This window comes from Trichoplusia ni, chromosome 1 (assembly GCF_003590095.1).
Source record: "Trichoplusia ni isolate ovarian cell line Hi5 chromosome 1, tn1, whole genome shotgun sequence".
Taxonomy (NCBI): domain Eukaryota; kingdom Metazoa; phylum Arthropoda; class Insecta; order Lepidoptera; family Noctuidae; genus Trichoplusia; species Trichoplusia ni.
In genome coordinates, this window is record NC_039478.1 from 3,218,816 (window position 1) to 3,241,393 (window position 22,578).

The 22,578-nt window shown below is 35.0% G+C and overlaps 1 protein-coding gene across 1 annotated transcript in view; it reads left to right on the forward strand.

Annotated features, from left to right (window-relative positions):
- The window catches only part of LOC113508525 (CUB and sushi domain-containing protein 2), a 150,564-nt gene that overhangs the window by 87,619 nt on the left and 40,367 nt on the right, over positions 1-22,578 (forward strand). Inside the window, exons 2-4 of the mRNA XM_026891624.1 lie at positions 7,154-7,333; positions 7,632-7,841; positions 10,783-10,878. Coding sequence (XP_026747425.1) covers positions 7,154-7,333; positions 7,632-7,841; positions 10,783-10,878 — 486 coding nt within the window. The remainder of the gene's footprint in view (positions 1-7,153; positions 7,334-7,631; positions 7,842-10,782; positions 10,879-22,578) is intronic.

Genomic DNA, 22,578 nt, shown 5'->3' on the forward strand with positions numbered 1-22,578 from the left:
CGCCTTATTTGCGTATCGTATGGGACAATTGTTTGTAATATAATTACTATTTTTGTAAACTAATTAGCTGACCCAGCGCTCGGTTTTATTTGCGTTTTGGATATCTAGAGAATTTCTGGTATAAAACATTGCATACAAATAAAAAAGTTATCTCATGCCTAACCTACCCTACCCAATATCCATACAACATTTTATGAGAGTCGGTCGAACACGAGATTTTTATATTTCACATTAGATACAGCAGAAGAGATGTTTTCGTTTTTCTACCTTTAAGATCAGGATAAAAAGTTTCGAATTGAATTAAATATATTTATATTGATGTATTATGAAGTCCATGTATCAAATGCTATGGATTAACATAATATATAGGAGCGCGTTAGGAATGCCTCTTGCGTCTAGTTAGTCAGTAATGAACGCTATATAATAGGGGGATATCAGATAATTTAGAATTAATTGATCAACTTTTTTACATTCCTGTTATTATCATACTACTACATAGCACTGTTACCTTTTTGGTATTCAATAAATTGCAAAATATATTGTTTACCACCTTACAGGTTTCAATGCATCCTGAATTAAAACCTCATTGTTTCACACAATTTGTAAGCTTCAAGTACTTTCTGACACTTTGCTCCATTGACACGGGTCAGCTATTTTTACTCGTCATAAGTATGGCACTAATGTGACGTTTTCTACTTTATCAGATAGTGGTATTGTGTACTGTGTCTATAGAATTTCTCGCGCTGGTATTGTATTTGCCCTGTACGCCGGTCTCTCCATCCTTACCCAAACACCAATTGTTTAAGTTCCTTTACTAAATGTTTTATTTTACATTCCAAATTATAATATTGTAAAGATTTATACTTGGAAAATAAATGTTTGTCACTTTTCTCCACTTAAATCAATTCAATTTGGTATGGACTTAGCTGTATTACGATAAGCAACATTTTTTTTGCCCTGAGTTCCTTTTAAGCCTTTCTTTTTTACTATTACCCAATTATACAATGAACATCAAATAGAAGCTGTGATAGCACTATGGTAAGACCGCAGGACTGTCAAGTTAAAGGTCCCGACATTACAGGTTGGTTTTTATCTTGCAACACTACCGTCAGGAAATCTGTCAGAACGTATCAAAAATATACACAAATCAAATGAAACTCATCAAATCGTACATTCAAATGTCTCCCTACAATTTATTACTCCGATGTGAATTCACATCAACGATAATCGAAAAGTAAATTAATCTCAACTATTACCTGATTACAACTGACACAAGATTGGTTGTATTCAGGAAGCTATTTAATTTTAAAGACTCGATTGCCAGTAATGTGCAATTTACAAGAAACACACATTCCTAAACAGCACATTATGTAAGTACTCTGAAACAAATGAGTCTTTACTTGATGTCTAGTGAAAGGAACGTCATCTCGAATAGATTTTTTTATTGTTACATTACTGCTTGTCTGCTGCTCAAATAGTTAAAGTTATAACTTCCGGTAATAGCGTCGCGTTTTAACCGTACTAATCAATTTCACAGTTTTTGTGAATTTAGATCAACTGATGGTTTAATTGGAAAGTAAGTTATGAATGGCTGTCACGGAGAAATTATGTTTTGACCCGTGACGACTTTTAATAGGAAAATGTAATTTTTTTAAGAGTTTACTATTTGCCAGTTAGGGAAATAAAAAGTACTTTTAAGTAAGCTGCGTTTTTGTATGGTTTTTATTAACATATCATTCTATTATAGTTAAAGGAAATAAACCCAGGTTCAACGTACGTGGCCTTGTTGTGATCATTGTCATAGTATACATATTTTTAAGAATTACCTACAATAAAGAAATACGAATATGAGAACACGTCACAGCCTAAGATCTATTACTTAACTCTTAATATCACGATGTTCATTTAAAGACCACATTTAACATTGCATAAGAGCCATTAAAATTTGTATTTTAAATTGCTTGATGGCCGTAAAAGTATATTTGTGCATGTTTCAGAGAACGCCCGTGTAAAACAGTCGTTATCCGCGTTCTACGTAATGGCTAAACTGTGGGCACGCGAGTTTACATCCAACTGAAATAACAATATATAGACAAACTAGAACTTCGCCCGCAGCTTTGCCCGCGTCGATATCGGTTAAATTATATCGCGTTTCCAAGAGAACTCTTCAAAAGTCCGGGTTAAAAACTATCGTATATTATTTCTCAAGGTTAACTCTATGTCTGTACCAAATTTCATTAAAGTTCAGTGGTTTAGACGTAAAAGCGTAACAGACAGATAGAGTTACTTTCACATTTATAATATTAGTAGGGACTATAGAAGTGAGACGGATAGATACAAGTGTAGTGGCATCTGTTTTCCGCCTCTAATACAGATTTATGAAGAAACAGTTTAAATAGTAATGTGTGTGACTGGCCAGCTGGTCGAGTGGTTTGTAGCCCTGACTGTTGTACCGTAAGTCGTGGGTTCGATTCCCACCCAGGACAACTGTTAACGTGATGAGCACGATTACTTTGTTCGGTATTTGGGTGTAATTTATCTATATAATGTATGTATTTATAAATATATAAGTATGTTTATCAGTTGTCTTGTACTCATAATACAAGCTTTGCTAAGTTTGAGACTTGATGGCATTATGTTAATGTTGTGGAATATTATTAATGTTTTTATTTGTATATCTTTCTATTCACGGGATAACTTCATGTTGGAAGAAACCCGGTCTATTTCAAAGGTGTGCACGAGGACACAGGTCCAACATACAGAGACCATGTTGAGAACTTTAATCTTAAATATGATGGGGTATTTAGCAGCGTTCATTCACCCCGCTCTATAGGAGAACAGACATGAAGAATCCTTATTATTATTATTATCGTGATGCGTCATTATGACTTGCAGTGCATTGAATTATTATTGTTAGTCTGTAATATTCAGTTACATAGCAATTATTACTGAACCACATGAAGCTAAAAATAGAACGAAATCATTAGGCAAATGGTTGGTTCTATTTTAGGAACTAAGTACTTGATGGCCAATATGGGAGATTAATAAAACAATTACGTACTATAAACAAAACCTTATTTTTCAGCTTTTTTTCAAAAACTTTGTTCCGTTTGTCAGTTTTTTTCTCCATCATGAACTTTTTGCTTTTTTTGACAGTACCGTGAGTGACTTCTCAAATGAAGTACCTACAAATAAACGAAACTACTGACCGAAGAAAAATAATAAATTGCCATTTATTAAATATTAAATTTAATTAGTCTTTATTCGTAGATGCATTATTTCGAATGTTACACAACGAATAATTTATACGAGTTATACGCTTCACGTTTAATAAAAATGCAACGAAACGAATTGTATCGAATAAAATATCGATAAAACATCGACTGTCTTCAACGTTACTGATACAACGCGTAACCGATCGTCGAATTGAGAGGCGTTTTATAATTTATTTTATTGTTTTATTATTCGGAACACAAACGAACGGAACAGTTTTTATTCACACCGCGGTGACACAATATATAGTATACTTGCATAATCTATACATTATGCATACAAAATAAACTTTGACTTTCGCTATATAAAAGTAGCGACGTCTGACGAGTGAATGTGTTGTTACATACACGGACTAGTTTGGCCAATGTTGGCGGTATAACTGCCAATATACTGGCTTAATCTTTTTGCTTTCTTTATTATTCTCCGTCTGATGCACGGTGAATGATTGGATGGAATTCGTGATGAACTTGGATCACAAATATTGGCAACTGTAATCGCCAACCAGCGTGAGCTAGCCTGGTGATCAATGCTTAAACCTTCCTTATGCGAGAGGTGGCCTGTACCCAACAGCGAAATACATATATAGTCTGCTATTGTACATACGCTTCCTAGGTGCAACGAATTACCCGACTTTCTTAACGTTCAATAAGTTTTACTCATCATAAATTACCTAGGTTCTAGGAAATTATCTTTATATTGCAATCAATCTTACCAATATAGCACCAATTATAGTTATTACTTTCTGATAATATCTATATGATTTAATCTATATACTAATATATAAAGATGAAGAGTTTGTTTGTTTGAACGCGCTAATCTCTGAAACTACTGGATCAAATTGAAAAAAATCTTTTTAGGTTCAATAGCCCATTCATCGAGGAAGGTTTAAGGCTATATCACATCACTGTAGCTGATAGGAGCGAAGATGCAACGGAAAATGTGGCAAAAGCGGGGAAAAATATTAATCTTCGAGGGTTTTCGTTAAAAAATTCCTAACTTATATCTTCTAACCATGCGCACGAAGTCGCGGGCAACAGCTAGTGTTTATATACAACTCTATGTAATACAGCAATCAGTAGTACGCCTGCCTGAATAATCGATGCCTAAATAGGATCAAACAGGATCATTTCGAAACACAAATGCAATACCGTTGCATAATCGCGTTTGATATTATAATATCAAGGAGGAGCTCGGGGCTAAGTTGTAACTGCACAAGTTGATCGATCACAGGTTAAGCCACGTTTGACAAGGTCGGTCCGTAGATAGGTGACCATCTTTGTCATAACGAGTTCCTCCGTGTTTCGGAATACACGCTAAATTGTGGGTCATGCTGTTATTCATAAATCGTTGAAAGTCGTTACGAGTAGTCAGAAGCTAGAAAGTCTGACAACCAGTCTATGGGGTATTCTGTTGTCCAGGTAACTGGGTTGAGGAGGTTAGATAGGCAGTCGCTCCTTGCAATACACTGGTACTTAGCTGAATCCGGTACACTGGAACTCCAGCAGACTGGAAAACGACCTCAACATAGTCGTCTGATAATAAGCTGGCAAATGATCTCGTATTAAGACATTTAGTTTTGCATTACAATGAGCGTGCACTATTTTCATCAGTCCATCCACACTTGGGCTTAAGTGGCGCAAATGCAATTATCCTTACATGACATCAAATTCGTATTAAGGCTACGTTCCGATGCACAAAATCTAATTACTAATTCGATCCGGTTCAAGCTTCTGATGCATTGAGTTTGACCTATAAAATTGAGGACGAAGCCTAAAGTCACGATGGGCTTTTTTCCATGAAAATGCAAGAGAAATTATCGCTTCATTTCGCAATTTTGTTACGTCATTCAAATTTCGTATTTGTTTATCAGATTAAAGATAGCTAATTATGCACATTACGTCTTAAATTAATTACCGATAATAGCACTTAATAACATGTTTTTTTAATCTAAAAACTGCATGAATTATCGGTTTGCAATACTTTTTTTAATAAAGGTAAACATGGAGTCCCTATAAAATCAAGTGTCCTTTTTATTGCATGTTTAACAAAACCAAGTCATAACCCGTTATAAGTGGTATCAATCATGATCCTCTTAAGCTAGTGCTGTGTAACGAGAGCGAGAGTACTTATAATACAACTCATAATACCCTATCTGAGCGTCTCCGCAAACTTCTGCAAATCATACGATTTGCCTAGTTTAAATGAGCCCTAAGAGATACATGCAGAGTGGGTAATTAGAAAGGATCAGTTGAAGCTCAGAAAAGTCGCGGGGATTGATTGGCCCGCTTGTTCACTAAGAGGCAAAATACCACATTTTTGGATGATGTATTTTATTGTAACATGTATAAAACACGAGTATAACTACGCTTGCACTCTTGCATTCCCTCGTGGTGTTTTCCTTTACCGATTGTCTGATGTCTTGCAATAAGGAATAAATTACATATCTTAGAAAAGTCGCATTCATAATAGTTTGGTTTTGAACCTGCAACAGCGTATAGCTACATCTGATCACTAATTCGCCCGGCCACGCTAGCTACCTTAAATAAATACAAAAATTCAATTTTGCCACAAAGATAGCCCTTGAAAATTATCCACGTGTTTCGCGATAGGGGCAGATTGCAAAAAAGTTTCGATTTTTCTTCAGTCTATATTTATTTAAAATATTGAATGTCCAACTGTTCGTGTTCCCATCGTTGGTATTTATAGTTTACACGTGTATGACACCCAGTATTTACATTTAAAGTTTTCAACTTTTAAATAGAACATTTCATGGAACTGATGTTAACGTATTTTCGGATCCCCCTACAGGTATTTCAGCCAGATCGCCACTGTGAAAACTAGTTACAAATAAATAAAAATAAATTATCCAACTTACTTTTCAATAAAACTCAAAATCTAGTAAGGACAGAATTGATCCAAATAACAATCAAAGGTTAGGAGTTCCATAAGTTGAGTGCACGGTAACGAAAGCAACGCAGGCTCTAATTAATTCGAATCATCTACTCCTAAAATACTAGCGCAGGAACTCACCCGAACAAGCATCCAGTGAAAACAAAAGAACCGACTTGCATAAAAAAAAGCTTTCCCAGTACTTGAAATGTAGTCTCTCGTTTCTTCCTGTCAATTAGCTCCATTTATTTCCATAAGTGATTCTTTTGATGTTACATCGCTTTCATACTTTTTTTCATAGACCCCATGTCAATACAGCAGTCCACGTAACATTTGTTTTGATATCAGACGCATCCGTTACGGTAAGATCATAGTACAGTGCGTAATGACAAAGTGAATCTCTCTAATTGCCTGGAACGGTACCAGCGATGGATCACGCACGTTGCGATGTAACTCATCTGGTCTGAATGCAAGAAATCTGTTGAGTACGAGGTTAAAGCTTCCGCGTTTCTTTCTGAATAGCATTAGTGCATAAACGAACGTTTGTACGATATTCTGCAGTTCCGTGTCGCATGTGAATTCTAAACTTTAGATTGACGTGATATGGTTAAAAATGGACGATAGTTGGTTACGTAGTCCAAATGCCATTTCGATAAGCTGAACTCTTCGATCTATCTGTAACAGAATATAATTATTAAATAATTTGGCTGGGCTGTTGGTCTAGTGGTTAGTGGCTCTTACTGTTTTAGCTTAGGTCGAGGGTTCGATTCCCACGCAGGATGATCGTGTGATGAGTATTTTTTTTCTAGGTGAAATGTATGATCATTTCTATGATTTGTGTGTGTTGTTTGTGTGAAATGTATGCAATATGAATATGACTTTTCCTTTTTATTACGAGTAAAGTTTTAGAGGGAAATATTACATTTCAGCACACTTTAGTAACTTTAATCAACAATTACCAAACCATTATTAATCGTGCATTCTCTTCCAGGTGAACGAAGGTGTGGACACCCCGCAGTACCTCCTAACGCGAGAGTATCAATCCCCACAGAAGACATAGTCCCAGGAACAATAGCCACGTATGAGTGTGACGATGGCTATGAGCTGTTCGGAGCTCACGAGAGAGAATGCACACTAAGAGGGGACTGGACTGCTGAACCTCCATTCTGCGGTAAGTAAACCAAAATAATACAGGACAAAAAGTGTTTGAAACTATTCCAGAATATTCTTTGCCTTGGACCCAGAAATTGCAGAAGACGTTCATGAACAAAATATGTTGATGATAAACAAAACAGACGTCGTTTGATGTCGTCATAGTTACCCAGACACATTATCATGCTAAAATACTGATTACTCTACCATGCAAAAATAATTGGTTTAGTGAACGGACCTACAGACAACCCTTTCAAATAACAGATTTAATTATTAAAAGATTACCCACCTATCTTAAAACTTTTTCATTCCAACAGGTACAAATGTGGCATTCAGGAAACCAGCTAACCAGTCGACGACAGTCAGAGGTGGCGCTGCCGCTAACGGCAATGACGGGGAGAAGACCACGGAACACGACGGCAAGAGGTGCACGGAGACCCAAAAAGAAGCATCACCATGGTGGCAGGTCGATCTGCTGAGGCATTACGCTGTCAAAGTTGTGAGAGTGACCACCAGAGGGTGTTGTGGTAAGTAGTTAGACGAGGCAGTTGACCTGTCACTCTTTTTCTCATTCACATAAATGAAGGTTCTTAGTGACACAATGGGATAGAATCTCGTAAAATTAATGTTTGGGATAGTCTGATGCCAAAGCCTTATGAAATTTTTTTTAAAAAATAATTACAGGAAATAATTGAAACATGAAAATTGTCAGATTAATAAATGAAATGTATTTCAGCACATGTATGAATATTGACCATTGAGTACTTCAATGGAAATAGTTTAAAAGCTTGATTGCAGATCATCCGTGTAATTGGGATTTTAAAGTACTTTTGTCATTAAAATTATATTTTGATAATAATTAATACGAAATTAATAATAAGTATTTAATGTCGATGATTAATATAGGCTTATTACATGGCAGGGTGCAAAAATAGTCCAAATACAAGAAGCTTGGCGGGACAAACTGAAAAGGTGCTTTACTAAAATTTTGGTACAAAACGTACAGTAAAGGAGCGACAAAAAAGTTACGGAAAAAGTGTATGATATTTGCAGACAATTTATAAACATTTTTGTTAGCGTTCGTCATCCGTTCTTTCAGACTTTCGCACCTTCAATGAGTAGGTACAACTAGTACCGAATATGCACACTAATATTTTTCTTTTTTTCAACTGCAATTAGCTTTGAGTAGGTATCTTATTAAAAACGGTACGGATAGCCGAGTATTTGAGATCAACACGCCAAACTAACTGAAAGCGTCGTGTGATAAGGATTTGTGTGATCCACGAATGCTCGTCCTGAGACTGGGTGTCTTTGTGCATGTGACTTGAATGTTTGTGAAACCGCGGCACAAAGATGAAATTAACAATGGCCAAAATGTTGCATGCGTCGCAGCGTAAAAGCATTGGTCTAAGGTAACTCGCTACCTGTGCTCGAGAAAACTCTCAGTTACATAGAGATCGCATTTCCTTTACATCTTATGTGGATACAGTACAGTAAGGAGTACTCCAGTAATATACTTCATTATATATCACTCTTTATTCAAAAATACTAGACGCTTCCCTGACTTTACCCCCGTTTTTATTTAAGAGAAGAAACGCCTTAAGCATTCAAGTATTGTTATTCCTATTTTCAGAGGCCTTTTAGTTACAAGTTAAGGTAGCGAAAGTAGCACTAAAATACTTCAAGGCTTTTCGGGGATAAGCTCGTTGAAATATTCTAGAAACTAAATGTCTGACGAACAAAATTTTGAATTGAATAAAATATTGAGACTTAAAAACTACTACCTGTAGTATTGTTAAATGTTAAAAAGAACATAAAATGCTCATGATAATACTTGCTGTTCCCAGCGTCGTTTCCGTGGGAGCCGGGATAAAATGTAGCCTTCCCCCATTGCCCCCCCCCCCCCTTGTAATCAAAATACCCAAGAACCGCTGTGCATATATTGCATTATTTTAAATCAGCTTATATCCTTTCTCAGGCGCTAGACTTTTGTTCAGTCGTTTTGGCGTGGAAACGAGACAGACACGCAGAGACACAGCCAGATACTTTCGCATTTATTATGTTAGTATGGATAGCTACTATACGGATAGATATTAACCGCTAAAAAGATGTATGTATGTAAACATCTTCTTCTTGCCACTTCATCTAGTGAAGGTTAGAGATCGCCTTGTTGTACTTATCATCAGTAGCTCAGAATATTTCTTCTACGCTAGCTATAACATTTATGGGAAGTCGTGAAAGTCCCGAGACATTTCCTAAACATAAATCGAATCTAGGAAATTTCAAATACTCCGAAACAAAATATGTGAAGGCACTGTTTCGCATCGACGCATCGGAAACCCGAAACCGACTGATTTTGGAGATTTTTTGGAGATATTTTTTTGGATTTTCTGGAGATTCTATACGCTAAAATGTATTACATGAAATAAGTTTATTTTGTATGAATAGCAACGGTCTGTAGTATTCCGATGCGTATTTCTATTTCATACCCAATTAAACTAATAACTTACTTTACGAAGTGCCTTTAAAGTATTGGCTTTTGAGTGCTTGTATGATGAATTGGGTAATAACCTAAGGTATCATTTTAATACTCGTTCCAAAAATAGTAAACTTTTTATTTTGATAACTTGAAGTGACATTTACATTAACATTTACAACAACAATCAAAATGCCTAATTATTATCATTAACAAACCGTAATCGCGTAATCGTTAAAAAGTACGAAATAAGGAATCATTGCAAACGCGGGTACAACCGAGGAGCTCAGCTAGTCTAGCCCATTACAAATTGTTACGTATTACCAAACATTCGTTTTAAACATCAATATATATTGGCAACGGTCATTACCTGAATATGGGTAATCACACAAACTGTTTTGTAAAACTTACTCAACTAGCGATAGGTAATTAATTATTAATTTGCGTAAAACGAACCGTTATGACACGAAACTTCAAGAACATGTAACTTATAACTAAAATGTGTCTTAATATTATTCAACAAAAGTACATATTTCATGACGAGCATTAAGACTAAACTTTAAATAATTTATTTTAATATTACCTGATTTTTATCGTATTATCTACCCTTGAAGCAACAAAAGAGGTATTACGAAATTATGGGTCAGTCTGCCTATCCATCTGTTAACCCGTCTATCTGTTTGTGGCATCATGGCTCCCGAACAGATAGCGCGATTTCGATTTAGTTGGTTTCGTATAACAGTGAATAATTATGCAGTGTTCTTAAAAATGGTTGATAAAAATCGGTCATGTCAAAGTTTTTAATTTTTAACTTCTTTCCCATTACTTTCAACAGTACCTAGATTCGTTCATATTACATTTATTTTCTTTAGTAAACCCGGCTACAAAGGTCTTAGATTCTATATCATATATCGACCCTACAAAGTCTTTGCTCATAAAAGCAATAGATACTTGAATTGTTGTAATTAACTAACGAACCCAATTGTTTACAGGTCACCAACCGCTCCAGGACTTGGAGATCAGAGTGGGCAACAGCAGCTCAGACTTGCAACGGAACCCGCTGTGTGCCTGGTTCCCCGGCACTATACGTAAGTACTGCTAACGCCATCTAGTCTGAAACAAAGCAAAGCTTGCATTGTGAGTACTAGACTGTCAAACACTGAGTTTAAAACTTGTAAGTTAGGAAATTATTATAATATATGTTGGCCTTATTTATAGCCTACTAATATTATATATGTGAACGTTTGTGAGAATGTATATTGGTAATTATTGAAATCTGGTACGTAGTTTTTATTATATTTAGTTCTCGATTAGTAGCGGCGGGCCCGAGGTCAACATCTAGTTTCTAACATACACATTACTGATAAATGACACCCAGATACAGAACAAATGATCGTGCTCATCACACAAACATTTGTCCTGGGTTAGAATAGAACTATGGTAAATCAGTCAGGGTCAGTCACCATTAGACGAGCAGGCTAGTCCGAACACTTAAATCTTAACTTCTGTAGGTACATGGGACACTTAAAACTCATCTCAGTTCAAGTCGTTCCTCTGACTATTTTTTGTCTGCAACTACTTATACCCAAATGGTTTGGGTAACCACGTTTAAACCACAGCGCGAGACGTGTTGCAGGTTCCCCGCGTAAAACAAGCATTTGTCTGATCCTCGAATGATTGTATTAGGCCACTATTCAAAGAGCTATAATTTGACGTCTTTATCTAAAAAGAAAGAAAGTCTTATTTTAAAACCGTTATTTTCTTGAGTCTTGAGGGTGCGGTTCCACAAACTCGCGGACAACAGAAAGAAGAACAAATGCGTATCGGCTAAGAAGATTTCCAAAACCGTGATTATCCATTACTCCCATCCACTGCAACAGTGAAACCACACTTTAACTCAAATATTACGCTATAAATCGTAATATTTGACATTAATTTTGACAGCTCTCTGCCCTTTCCGTATTCTCGTTAAAGTCCTTCAAGAGTACGGATGTTTCACAGAACCAGATGACATTTCTGGTATTTGCATAGAACGCTGGAAGTTAGTATTTACTCCCCCTTTGATAATGTACGTCCGTATTTACTAAACTGGACAGGCAATATGGCATTTACAAGGATCTGTCACTGTATTAATGTCAATGTTAATTATAGCTATTGCTGGAATATTACAAACTATAACATAGAAATATGCACGTGCATTAACAAGGCAAAGCACCAATGCAGCAATGTGACCTTTTCAACGTTATATGTATTTTGTCAGTTATTTTCAGTCATTTGTGACAAACGGTGAATTAAAAACATAGTGTCTAAACCTGGCTTCCAAATACTGGAATCAACAATCGAGAACTCGTAGAGAGCTACCGTGGTAATCAATGCTCAAACCTTCCCTGTATGGGAAGAGGCCTGTGCCCAAAAGTGGGTCGTATATAGACTGGTATTATTATATATTATTGATATAATATAAAGTAATGCATAACATCGTATCTTGAATAAAAATGGAATATTAAACAGTAGCTGACTCGTGATTTAAAACAAAATGAAAACAACATTTTTATAGTGAAAATAAAACTCAATATCTGTATCGCATGCGTATGTATATATTAGTCTCATAGACAAAACGGCTTCATCTCAAAATGCGCGCTTGTTCTGATCATAAATCAAATAATAAAAATTACACATTTACTATCTCTGTTTAAAATCAAAATCACAATGCATGTTAAATCGCTTGCCTTGAACTATTTGTCTTGATCCAGTTACAGAAACCCTATTAAATCATGTTTTATAGCTATAACACCAAAAGCTTTATTATAAACATATAGTACGTAGTTTATTTTTAAATCGAAGTATATCGACTCATCATTTTGTATTAAATTTGAAGTGGTATTGCAGTGGCGACCTACATTTCGATTCCAATATAACTAGGGAATATTCAGCTCATTACGTCAACATATTTCATATATATTATTGGTTAAATGTGAATCGAAAATTACGATTAATTATACATAGCTTTTTATCCAATCACAAGGGGAATATAAAATTGTTATTGATTTTACATTCTACGAATTCAATTTACAATAATCCGTAATAGGTATCCGTTAACCCAAAAAAGGCTGACTAAAATTACCTTTCCAAGCGGACGAAGTCGCGGGCGCAGCTACTGGTTAATAGAAATATTTGTATTGAGATACAATTTTAATAGCATCACTTTGTCAAAATCTAGATAAGTTAAGATACACCTCAGAACTAAATAGGCATGATTATATATATCTAGAAAAAAAAAAATATTCGGCAAACCAACGTTTGCTGGGTCAGCTAGTTATATATAACTATCTCAGTTTCCTATGATTACCTACATCCAAATTTCAATACCCCCTTCTTCACCTTTCAAACTTTTTCATCTATCAAATATCATTTCTATCTGCCTCCCAATTACTGGTAATTGACTAGTTCAGCTCTTGAAGGCTGCAACTCCTATTAACCGGGATTTTTAATGGAGGCCGTTCAAAGGGCTGCGGTGGGAGCAAACGCAACAGGATGAGAGGGAAATTCAGTTTCTCTCTGACGGAGCGGCATCCTTTAAAGTTTTATATTAGAAGTATTGCTATTGAGATCATTGTTTACTATGTGATTGGAAAAATCCTACTACTATTATAAAGGCGAAAGTTTGTAAGTATGGATGTATGGATGTTTGTTACTCTTTCACGTAAAAACTACTGAATCGATTTGAATGAAACTTTACCACAATATAGCTTATACATCAGAATAACACATAGGCTACAATTTTTGAGGTTTCTAATGTGAGGTCGTAAAAAACACATTTTTTGCGCTTACATTGCAAACGCTGACTAAATCCTACAAGATAGATAGAATAGAAGGCAGATAGATAGATAGCAGGCAGGTATAAATTATAACTTATATCTTCTAAACACGCGGACGAAGTCGCGGGCAATAGCTAGTAATTGCATGACTTACTTGAACTAATTACAAAAGAAGAAGAACTTTTAGAAATTTTTCGACCGACTTCGAAATCAAGGAGGTCACCTCAAAACTTCGTACTGGATGAAGCGATTCTGTTGATTGTTTTTAATAGGGATGATGACTGGGTATAAAAAGAAAAAATCTCATTAGTACCTCAGTTAGATAATTGAAAAGTATGAGACACGTATTTTTTCCTTTTTCAGAAAAAACTAGAATTGGCAAACATTAACTGCTTTAAAGTTTAGGAGAGGGGGGCTTGTGACGTAACGATAGAGTAAAATTTATACTCAATCGTGACGTCACGCGTAAGTTTCATTCACTGTAATTTGGTCAGTTTATGTTTTCGGGACAAATTAAAAAATACGTATCCATTATTATACAAAAAATTACAAGACGGACACTGCAAAAAATTGTCATCATCCCTATTTAACGTGATTTTAAAAAATAGCTTTTTTTTGGTAGGAGTTAATGACAGCTTTAAATTAGGTACAATAAGCTTGGCTCAGTAGATTTTTGAAGACGGTTGTATGTTTTTTGTTGTCAAAACAATTTGAAAGTGATTCATTTGTTCTAGATTACGTTCAACTTTAACGACTACTTTACGAACGATTTTAGTACCTATATGAACTACAGAACTTTAAAAAGTGTTAAACGTAAAAAAATAAATCCAAAACAAAAAACTAGACACCAATCAAACTGGCTGCAATAAATAATTGGAGAGTCGATCCCACCGATATTCACTTCGCACTTTCAAAATAATAACTAGAATATAAAAAACCGGGTTAATCAGCTGTTGCCTCATCGGCCTATTTCGCTTCAATAAAAATAGGGTATGAAGTGCAATGTTTACGAGATCCACAGATCATTATGTACGGACAGCAACAAAAAAACAACACGCAATCCGATTTATTCAAAACCAGTATTTTTTTTCTTGATTTTTTTTTCTTATACGTTTTAACTAAACCAGCCATCATTACCAATATTGTACGTTAGGTTTTACATAATATTTTATTTGAGTTTAAGTCGACTTCTGCCTCTGACTGTACACTCATACGAAGCCGGTCACGGTGAACTGTTTATGCGATACAATGTGTGTGATTTAGGTGTTGTTTACAATAAAACTAGGCAATCGATCTTTAACAATAATAAATGTTGGGTAACGTATATTATGTTCCCATATTGTACCAATCTAGAGATTTTTATATACTGTGGAAAATGATTGTTTCGTACCGTGTGATTATCCTATATAAGTAGAATTAATTTGCGTATATTTTAGTAGGAACAGGTTACACGTACATAATATTTATAGTTGGGAAATCGACTGGTGTTTAGCCAGGAGTTGTAGGTTCAAATCCTGGTTGAGATTTGATTTTTTTCATTACTAGAGTGCTAATTGAGTTACAGAGGTACTCTATGCCATAGCTACTTACTAATAAATATTTTTTCAATAAATTTAAACGACGCAATTTTAAGACGGGTGTGAAATTCTATTATTAAAATTAAAAACCGTTAAAGTGCTAAAAAGAAGGAAATTGGGGTCCCGTTGATTGGTTAATGAAAAACATGGTGACCCATCAACTTTGTGTCCGTAACGGCCGTACTTACCTTTTTTATTATTGTCAGGTTATTTTTTTTAGTTGGCTATATATCATCATCTGTAAATTTTTCAATTACCTGTCATGGTTCACGAGATACAAACCTTGTGACACACTAACGGACAGTCAGCCTTGCCTTAGCAACAAGGTCCCTTTCTTACCCTTTACGGAATCCTAAAAATCATCACCGTCTGGTATTTAAGTATAAAATCCGTCTAAAGTATTCGCTACTTATTTTAGAATGCTGAGAAAAATGTGTAAGTAGGTACGAAATCTATAATCAGTCCTGAAAGGCTAGACGAAATTAACCTTTTTTTTAAATATTCTAAATTCAAAAGGTAAGGTCAAATAATCCGGCCATTATTTTTATTACCTCTAGGTACATTCCATCACCAAAATGGCCAGATTTTAAAAGTATTGATCTATAATATTCTCGTCTAATAAAGTATACGAATGTCCTTACCACATTGACAAAAATAGTTTAAAAAAAAACGGAAATATTTAACAAAGTTTATATAAGTCGACGTAGGCAATGTTTACTATTATTTTACTGTTCTATACCCATATACAATACCATGTCAAGTAAACGGAATGTCTTGTAATTGGGTAAAGTATGTTTGAAATTGTAAGCTATGAAAAATATCGATCCATTTTTGATCCATAAAGAGCTACATACGGCAATATTATTCGAATTCGGTTTTGGCAATAACAATTATCAAACAGCTAAAAAAACGTAACTTACCTATATCTCATTAATAAATACCGTCTCAAACACAAAAATACAAACAGCAACCACATATTTCTATGCTGCGTTCAATACGAAAATTTAAAGCCAGTACACACGCCAAACTAAACTAAACAACAATAATTACCACAATCATTAAACCATCGAACACGGAGAGCGAGTGAACGAAGCATCAATCAGAGGAAAGTTGAAATTGTGTCAGTATGTTCCCAAGCTCTCTCGTACAACGAGAACCGGTGTGGAAGCAGGTCACCATAATGAAGACATCGGAACTACTTGTAATTGTCTCAAAGGGTTTATTGATCTTATCCAATTAACGAGGATTTTGTAAATGGAAATTGTGATTAATGTCTTAATTCGGTTAAGGATTATTGACATGTGTTTTGAGATTTCATTGTCTTTCACTGTTAAATGTATTCTGAGAAAAGGCCTCTGCCCAGGAGAATATATCTCGTCCAGTCAAATATTAAGTGAGTAGTAAGTTAAGTTAATAACCCTCCTGGCAGTCGGGTAAAAATGTTAGCTGTCCAAAATAATTTTAACTGATTTTTTTTAAATATAAAATGATGTAGTCTCAATAGGAATTCGTAATTATTATCATAAGATGCAAGAGACATAAAAAGCAACAGCATCAGAATAATTCCATATCACTTGCATTACCACGCAAAAAAGTCGAATAATCGTTAACCAGGTGAGTAAAATTCAACTAACAAGATTTTATATACTCGTAAGTCGAAGACACTGAAATAAACAGCTTGTTAATTAGAAACATAAATCATGACACGTGTAAGGACTTAAAACAATTTCAAGTAATAGGTATAAACCAAACAAAAAATAACTCTAAATCAACGTGGCACGGTTAAAGCGAAAATAAATCCCAATTACTTTGAAAAACTATATTTTCTTAGAAGCGTTTTTATCGTCGGATGTTGTAACAACAAAAGCCTTTAAAATACTAGCTACATTTACAGCAATAAGTATTTGAAAAGTGCAATTTTCTGCCATTGGGTGGATAAGGGTTAAGAAGGTTTAGTAATATATGCGCAAGTGATTTTATTTATAAAACAAGATAGAATATGTATTTTAATCTGTCAACATATTATTGAAAAAATTTTAAATTTTAAATAAATAAATTATAACTTATATCTTCTAACCACGCGGACGAAGTCGCGGGCAACAGCTAGTATTAGTATAGATAAGGTCTATCTTTGGTAAAAAATATTCCGTTTCTGAATTCGAATCAGATATACCTCACGACATAAACGATTTACTCGATACAAAGTAATGCTATACGAGAAGAACGGAACGTGGCGATAACGATGTTACCTGTATGAATAGATCATAATCAAATTACTATTAAAGACCGTTCAGTTTTTTCTAATACGTTTAGGGCTACACTAGTTAATTTAGAACCTTGTAGGTGCTTCATTTACTATTTGCAAAGAAATCTTTATATTAAACCACCTTTTTTTTTTAATAATTTTAAGACTTGGATTAAGTATTCCCCCCAAATCAAAAATCACTTTTTCTGTCCAAACTTTCGTCTTTAGGGTTGCATATCTTACTCATAATTTAATTGCAATGCAATGCAATTTGGAAAGCACGATAAAATGTGGGCCCCGGCTATTATTCATCCATCTTTGAAAGTCGTTACAGGTAGTCAGAATCTTGATCATATCGTGTTTCCCAGGTAACTGGGTTGAGGAGGTCAGATAGGCAGTCGCTCCTCGCAAAACACTGCTACTTAGTTGAATCCGGTTAGACCGGAAGCCGACCCCAACATAGTTTAGAAAATGCATGGCCACATAGACGTATATTGAGTCATATTTCAATTCGAAGCTAATTTCCTTTTAACTTACTTATTTTTAAGCCAAAGCTACTGATTTAAGTGAACAAAAAGCATGGACCTATTGCGTATATTTGTATCACAACATCAAGCATCCACCGTCTCAACGGAGAACAAAATAATTTCGCACGTTGCATTTTCTGCCATAACTTAAAAACTTCTTAAGTCGCGTCTCGAGTTGTAGTTTCTTTTGCGTCGATAAACGCTGTGGAACTCAAACCGCATTGTGAAAAACTCTGCGAATCGTCGTGACTCTCATTCACCGGTCAATTGTGAGGAAAATGCAATTATTATCGTCCTCAGCTTCAGAAACTTGGTCCTTAGTCTTTCAACTTTATATAAGCTTAATGGGAAACTTGTTTTATTCGTTGTTCACTTATTTCTGCTTATTCCTATTAAAGACTTCCTCGAAATTATGTCGCTCGGTTTCATAATGTAAATAAGAAAACAATTTTCTAAAATACTGAAGGATAATCCTTTTGTACAGCGGGGCGCTTGCAATGTAAAGTGGAGTTCGCTTCGATATGAGTTCACGTTGTCATAGAACTGGACAATAACCGAAGTATTCTTTTGACGCACGCTTTAAAATAATGAATTCATATTTCCTTTTCATTTACTAGGAACATTTAAAACAAAAGAGCATATCGTATCAAAGGAATTGCGATCGAAATTGAAATGTTTTTTTTTTATTAATATATAATAAAGGCTCATATAAATCAAGGCTTTTTCCGTTGCATAGACAAAACCGGAATACAATACGCTTTCGCCCTTGCATCGCACGAAAGGAAACACTAGCATTTCTCATCACCTCTCAAGGGTTACACTTTAAAAAATGCGGATTTTACATATACATTTTAATATATTACATACTTATACTAAAATTGAGGGTCACTGGCAATGATAATTATAATTAATTTTATTATTTTCGGAAATTAGACGTTCGTTTGTTTCATAATGTGTTGGCTACATTCTTCGATGGACAGCTGATCGTTGTACGATGTTACGACCGCGCGCAATAGTTCTTGGACTAATTAGCCAGTGTGTGTGACGTATAGCGGATACATAAGAAGCAAACTAAAGCGGGGAATTATAACAAAACGTATGTTTGTAAATAAAAACGTAAATTTCAAGTTCTATCATAGTCATTACCTTTTTCCCGCTAAATCATACAAAAATTCCCTCAAATACTATTGAAATAGAATTTAAAGTAGCATAAACCTTTTTTTATAATATATCAGATTAGATCAGGACAACGTACCGGATTGGGATTGTATTAATACCAAGCTACAAGACGATCGACAGGGACCCATTCCCTGTACTATCATATCTCAAAACAAGAACGATACTGTTGTGGAAGCAAGACGGCGCTATATTATTCATGTAGCGATGTCTCTGTACTGTTGGTGTACGGCCGCTCTAATTAAATAATAGCCCTTAAAGAGTTGTAAACATGTTTTGTGTTTTCGCTTTATTTTCCTGTTCTTAAAAACGTGCTTTTTTCTAGCCCATAAGTTCTTCTGCTAGACAACTTAAAAATACAAATATTTATTTATTTCTTATTTAATTATCACACTATTTAACCCTGAGAAAACGCAAGCCATCGTTGTGGGCAGTTCCAGGCTTACCTCCCGAATTAATTGGTCGCACTTGCCCCAGATTATTTTCAACGGTGCTGTAGTACCAATTAGCCACACAGTCAGGAATCTGGGTATTTACATTGACCGAAATCTCACTTGGGGCCAACAGATTCGAGAGGTAGGTCAAAAATTGTTTCGCTCGGCTGGTTCGCTTAGGAGACTTCGTCACTTTCTACCAACTGCCACTAAAGTTGCACTTGCGGAATCCCTTTTGCTTCCCATCCTCAATTATGCTGATGTCAGCTATCTTGATATAAATGAGGCACAGCTAGATAAACTTGAGCGTCTTCAGAACTTTTGCATTAGGTTCATATTTGGTTTACGCAAATATGATCACGTGTCTGAATTTCGTCTGAAGCTCAAGTGGCTCCCTATTCGCCTTCGCCGGAATGCGCATATTCTTTCATTACTTTATAGTACTCTTTTTAGTCCTTCAACTCCCATTTACCTCAAAGAACGTTTCCAGTTCCTTAATGACACACATTCACGATGCCTGAGGTCATCGGAAAATTTGCGACTTAAGATGCCACCTCACTCCACAGGATTCTTCGATAGGTCTTTCACTGTGCAAGGTGTGCGCTTGTGGAACAAACTCCCTGCATCAATCAGAAAGGCTCAGACACTTAGCACCTTTAAAAAACTGGTAAAAGACCATCTCCTTTCTTTAAAGTCATCTTAAACACTGATTATCTGATTATTGTATGTATTCATTTTATTTCTTATTTCTATGTTATGTATGTTTATGTATACCTTTACATGTTTTTAACAATAGTGCACCACCTACCTCTGTACATACTGATATTTTTCCTGTCCATCCAAAGGTTGTCTGGAAGATATCGCTTTTAGCGATAAGACCGCCATTGTACCCTAACATTGTATGTATTAAGAATCACTGCTGTAATTCCATGGTGTACAATAAAGAATATTCTAATCTAATCTAATCTAATCTACCATTACAGGTTACTTAACCTAATGCGGTAGCTAGGACTAAACAAAGGTCTAAGTATTTATGTGAACTAGGGTTTCAAAGATTGCATTATTATGCACATAGTTGCATCTCTAAATTTAATTTATTAATTAACCTTTACACTAAATCGTCAATTATTCTCAAAACATAATACATTTTATAGGGTTAACTAAAGGGTAAAAACGGAACCCTATTTCTGAGGCTCCGTTGTCTGTTTGTCCATTAAATACTGTGTCTCTAAAACATCCAAATTAAAAAAAGGATTCCTACATCAACAAGAGGCGTTCAGCGCAAGCATAAACATTTTTTACAATACCACTGACGCTTAATTAAGAAAGTACAATCAAATAAAAACAAATTCATATTGTCGCCGTCGCGCGGTCAACGTAACTTAAACTCATTAGCTTTACAAACAAAGAAAAAAGCCTTGCTAAACTTGCTACGGTGTTTTCCATTATTTCCATCGGAACACTTGTTGCTATTCTTCACACATGGTCGATCTCACATTAAAATAATGAGGTAAAATTATAAACATTGTTGATTACGTAAAGTTTTCACTTCACTTGCCATTGTTTTTTTAACTGACGCCAAGTAATTTAATGATGTACTATGGAATGGAACATACGGTTAATGTTAATGGGAACTGGTTTAAATGTATTATGCGAATCGTGGGTATAGATTACGTAAGTTAAGACGTTTTGTTTGTTATGTTATCGTAACTATTCACTTGATTCGACTTTCATTTTTATTGTTTAAAAAAAATACTGGCTGACTGGCTGTTCTTTTTTGTATTATGGTTACATTTACGAATAAAATAAGATCAAAATCAGTGCAGTAGTTCATGAGGTTACCTATGCCTTGTGTCGTCAACTTCATCGTCAATTTAAAAAAATAGTATATGTATCTTATTCCCGTGTCACGATGTTAGTTACCGTACTCCTCCGAAACGGTTCAACCGATTTTTATGAAATTTTGTATACATATTGGGTAGGTCTGAGAATAGAACAACATCTATTTTTCAAACCCCTAAGTTAAGGATTGCTCACACTAAAAAAAAAAATATTTTTTGGTCAAAATTGATTATTTTTATTTTTTTATACTGTGGCATTAAAAATACATACAACTAGAAAATAAATATTCGGCAAAACAACGTTTGCTGGGTCAGCTAGTAATAGTATAAAAGTAGTAAGTCATTTCGTTTAAGAAACTTCAAACGTAACCATAAATACTTAGGAAATGAATCTTTAAAGCAATAATAGTCTCTAGTTCTGAAGAAGACAAATACTCAGAAAATAAAAAACACAATTTATCAAACCAATACTGCAGCAAATGCATCAACACAAACAATAGATGAACCGCGATCTCAACAGATAAAACATATCTTCTTCAATTGTTCTCAGAAAGATCAGTGAAAGTCATACCATGCGCATCAATCACCTAGAAAATGCGGCAGTCTCGGCAATTGCTTAAACAGACCGCTTTTAATTATAATAAAACCTAAAAATTACACTTACACACGATCCATTACCGCTTTTAAATAACGCTGAAATATCAACAGTCGTACAAAACAGGCGATGTATGTTGCGTAAGCGGATAGCTCGCGAAATTGACTTCTGCTTTCTATCTCATAGTACGGTTTCTATTGGCGACAATGAAGATTCCCACAGCCAATAGTTTAAGATGAGTTACTTACACCGAAGCGTAATTAAATGTACGGAATCCCGTGAAAATTGTGTAATTGCTACTATTGTTTAAAACCATTTCTATCGTTGTAATTAAGATGTTTTCTCGCTTTGAATGGTACTTTTTGTGTCATACATGGTGATCTGTAATTTTATTAATTGTTTAATCACAGTTTTTTGTAGTTCATGCCAAGCCGGTTGAAATCGAGATAGATTTTAATTTTAATAACCATGAAACATAGTGGTCTGCATTTTGATGTTGTCAATATTGTCCGTACTTGATGAAGTTTAAAATGCACCGATAATTAATTAATTTACAAAACCACATTCATGTCGCT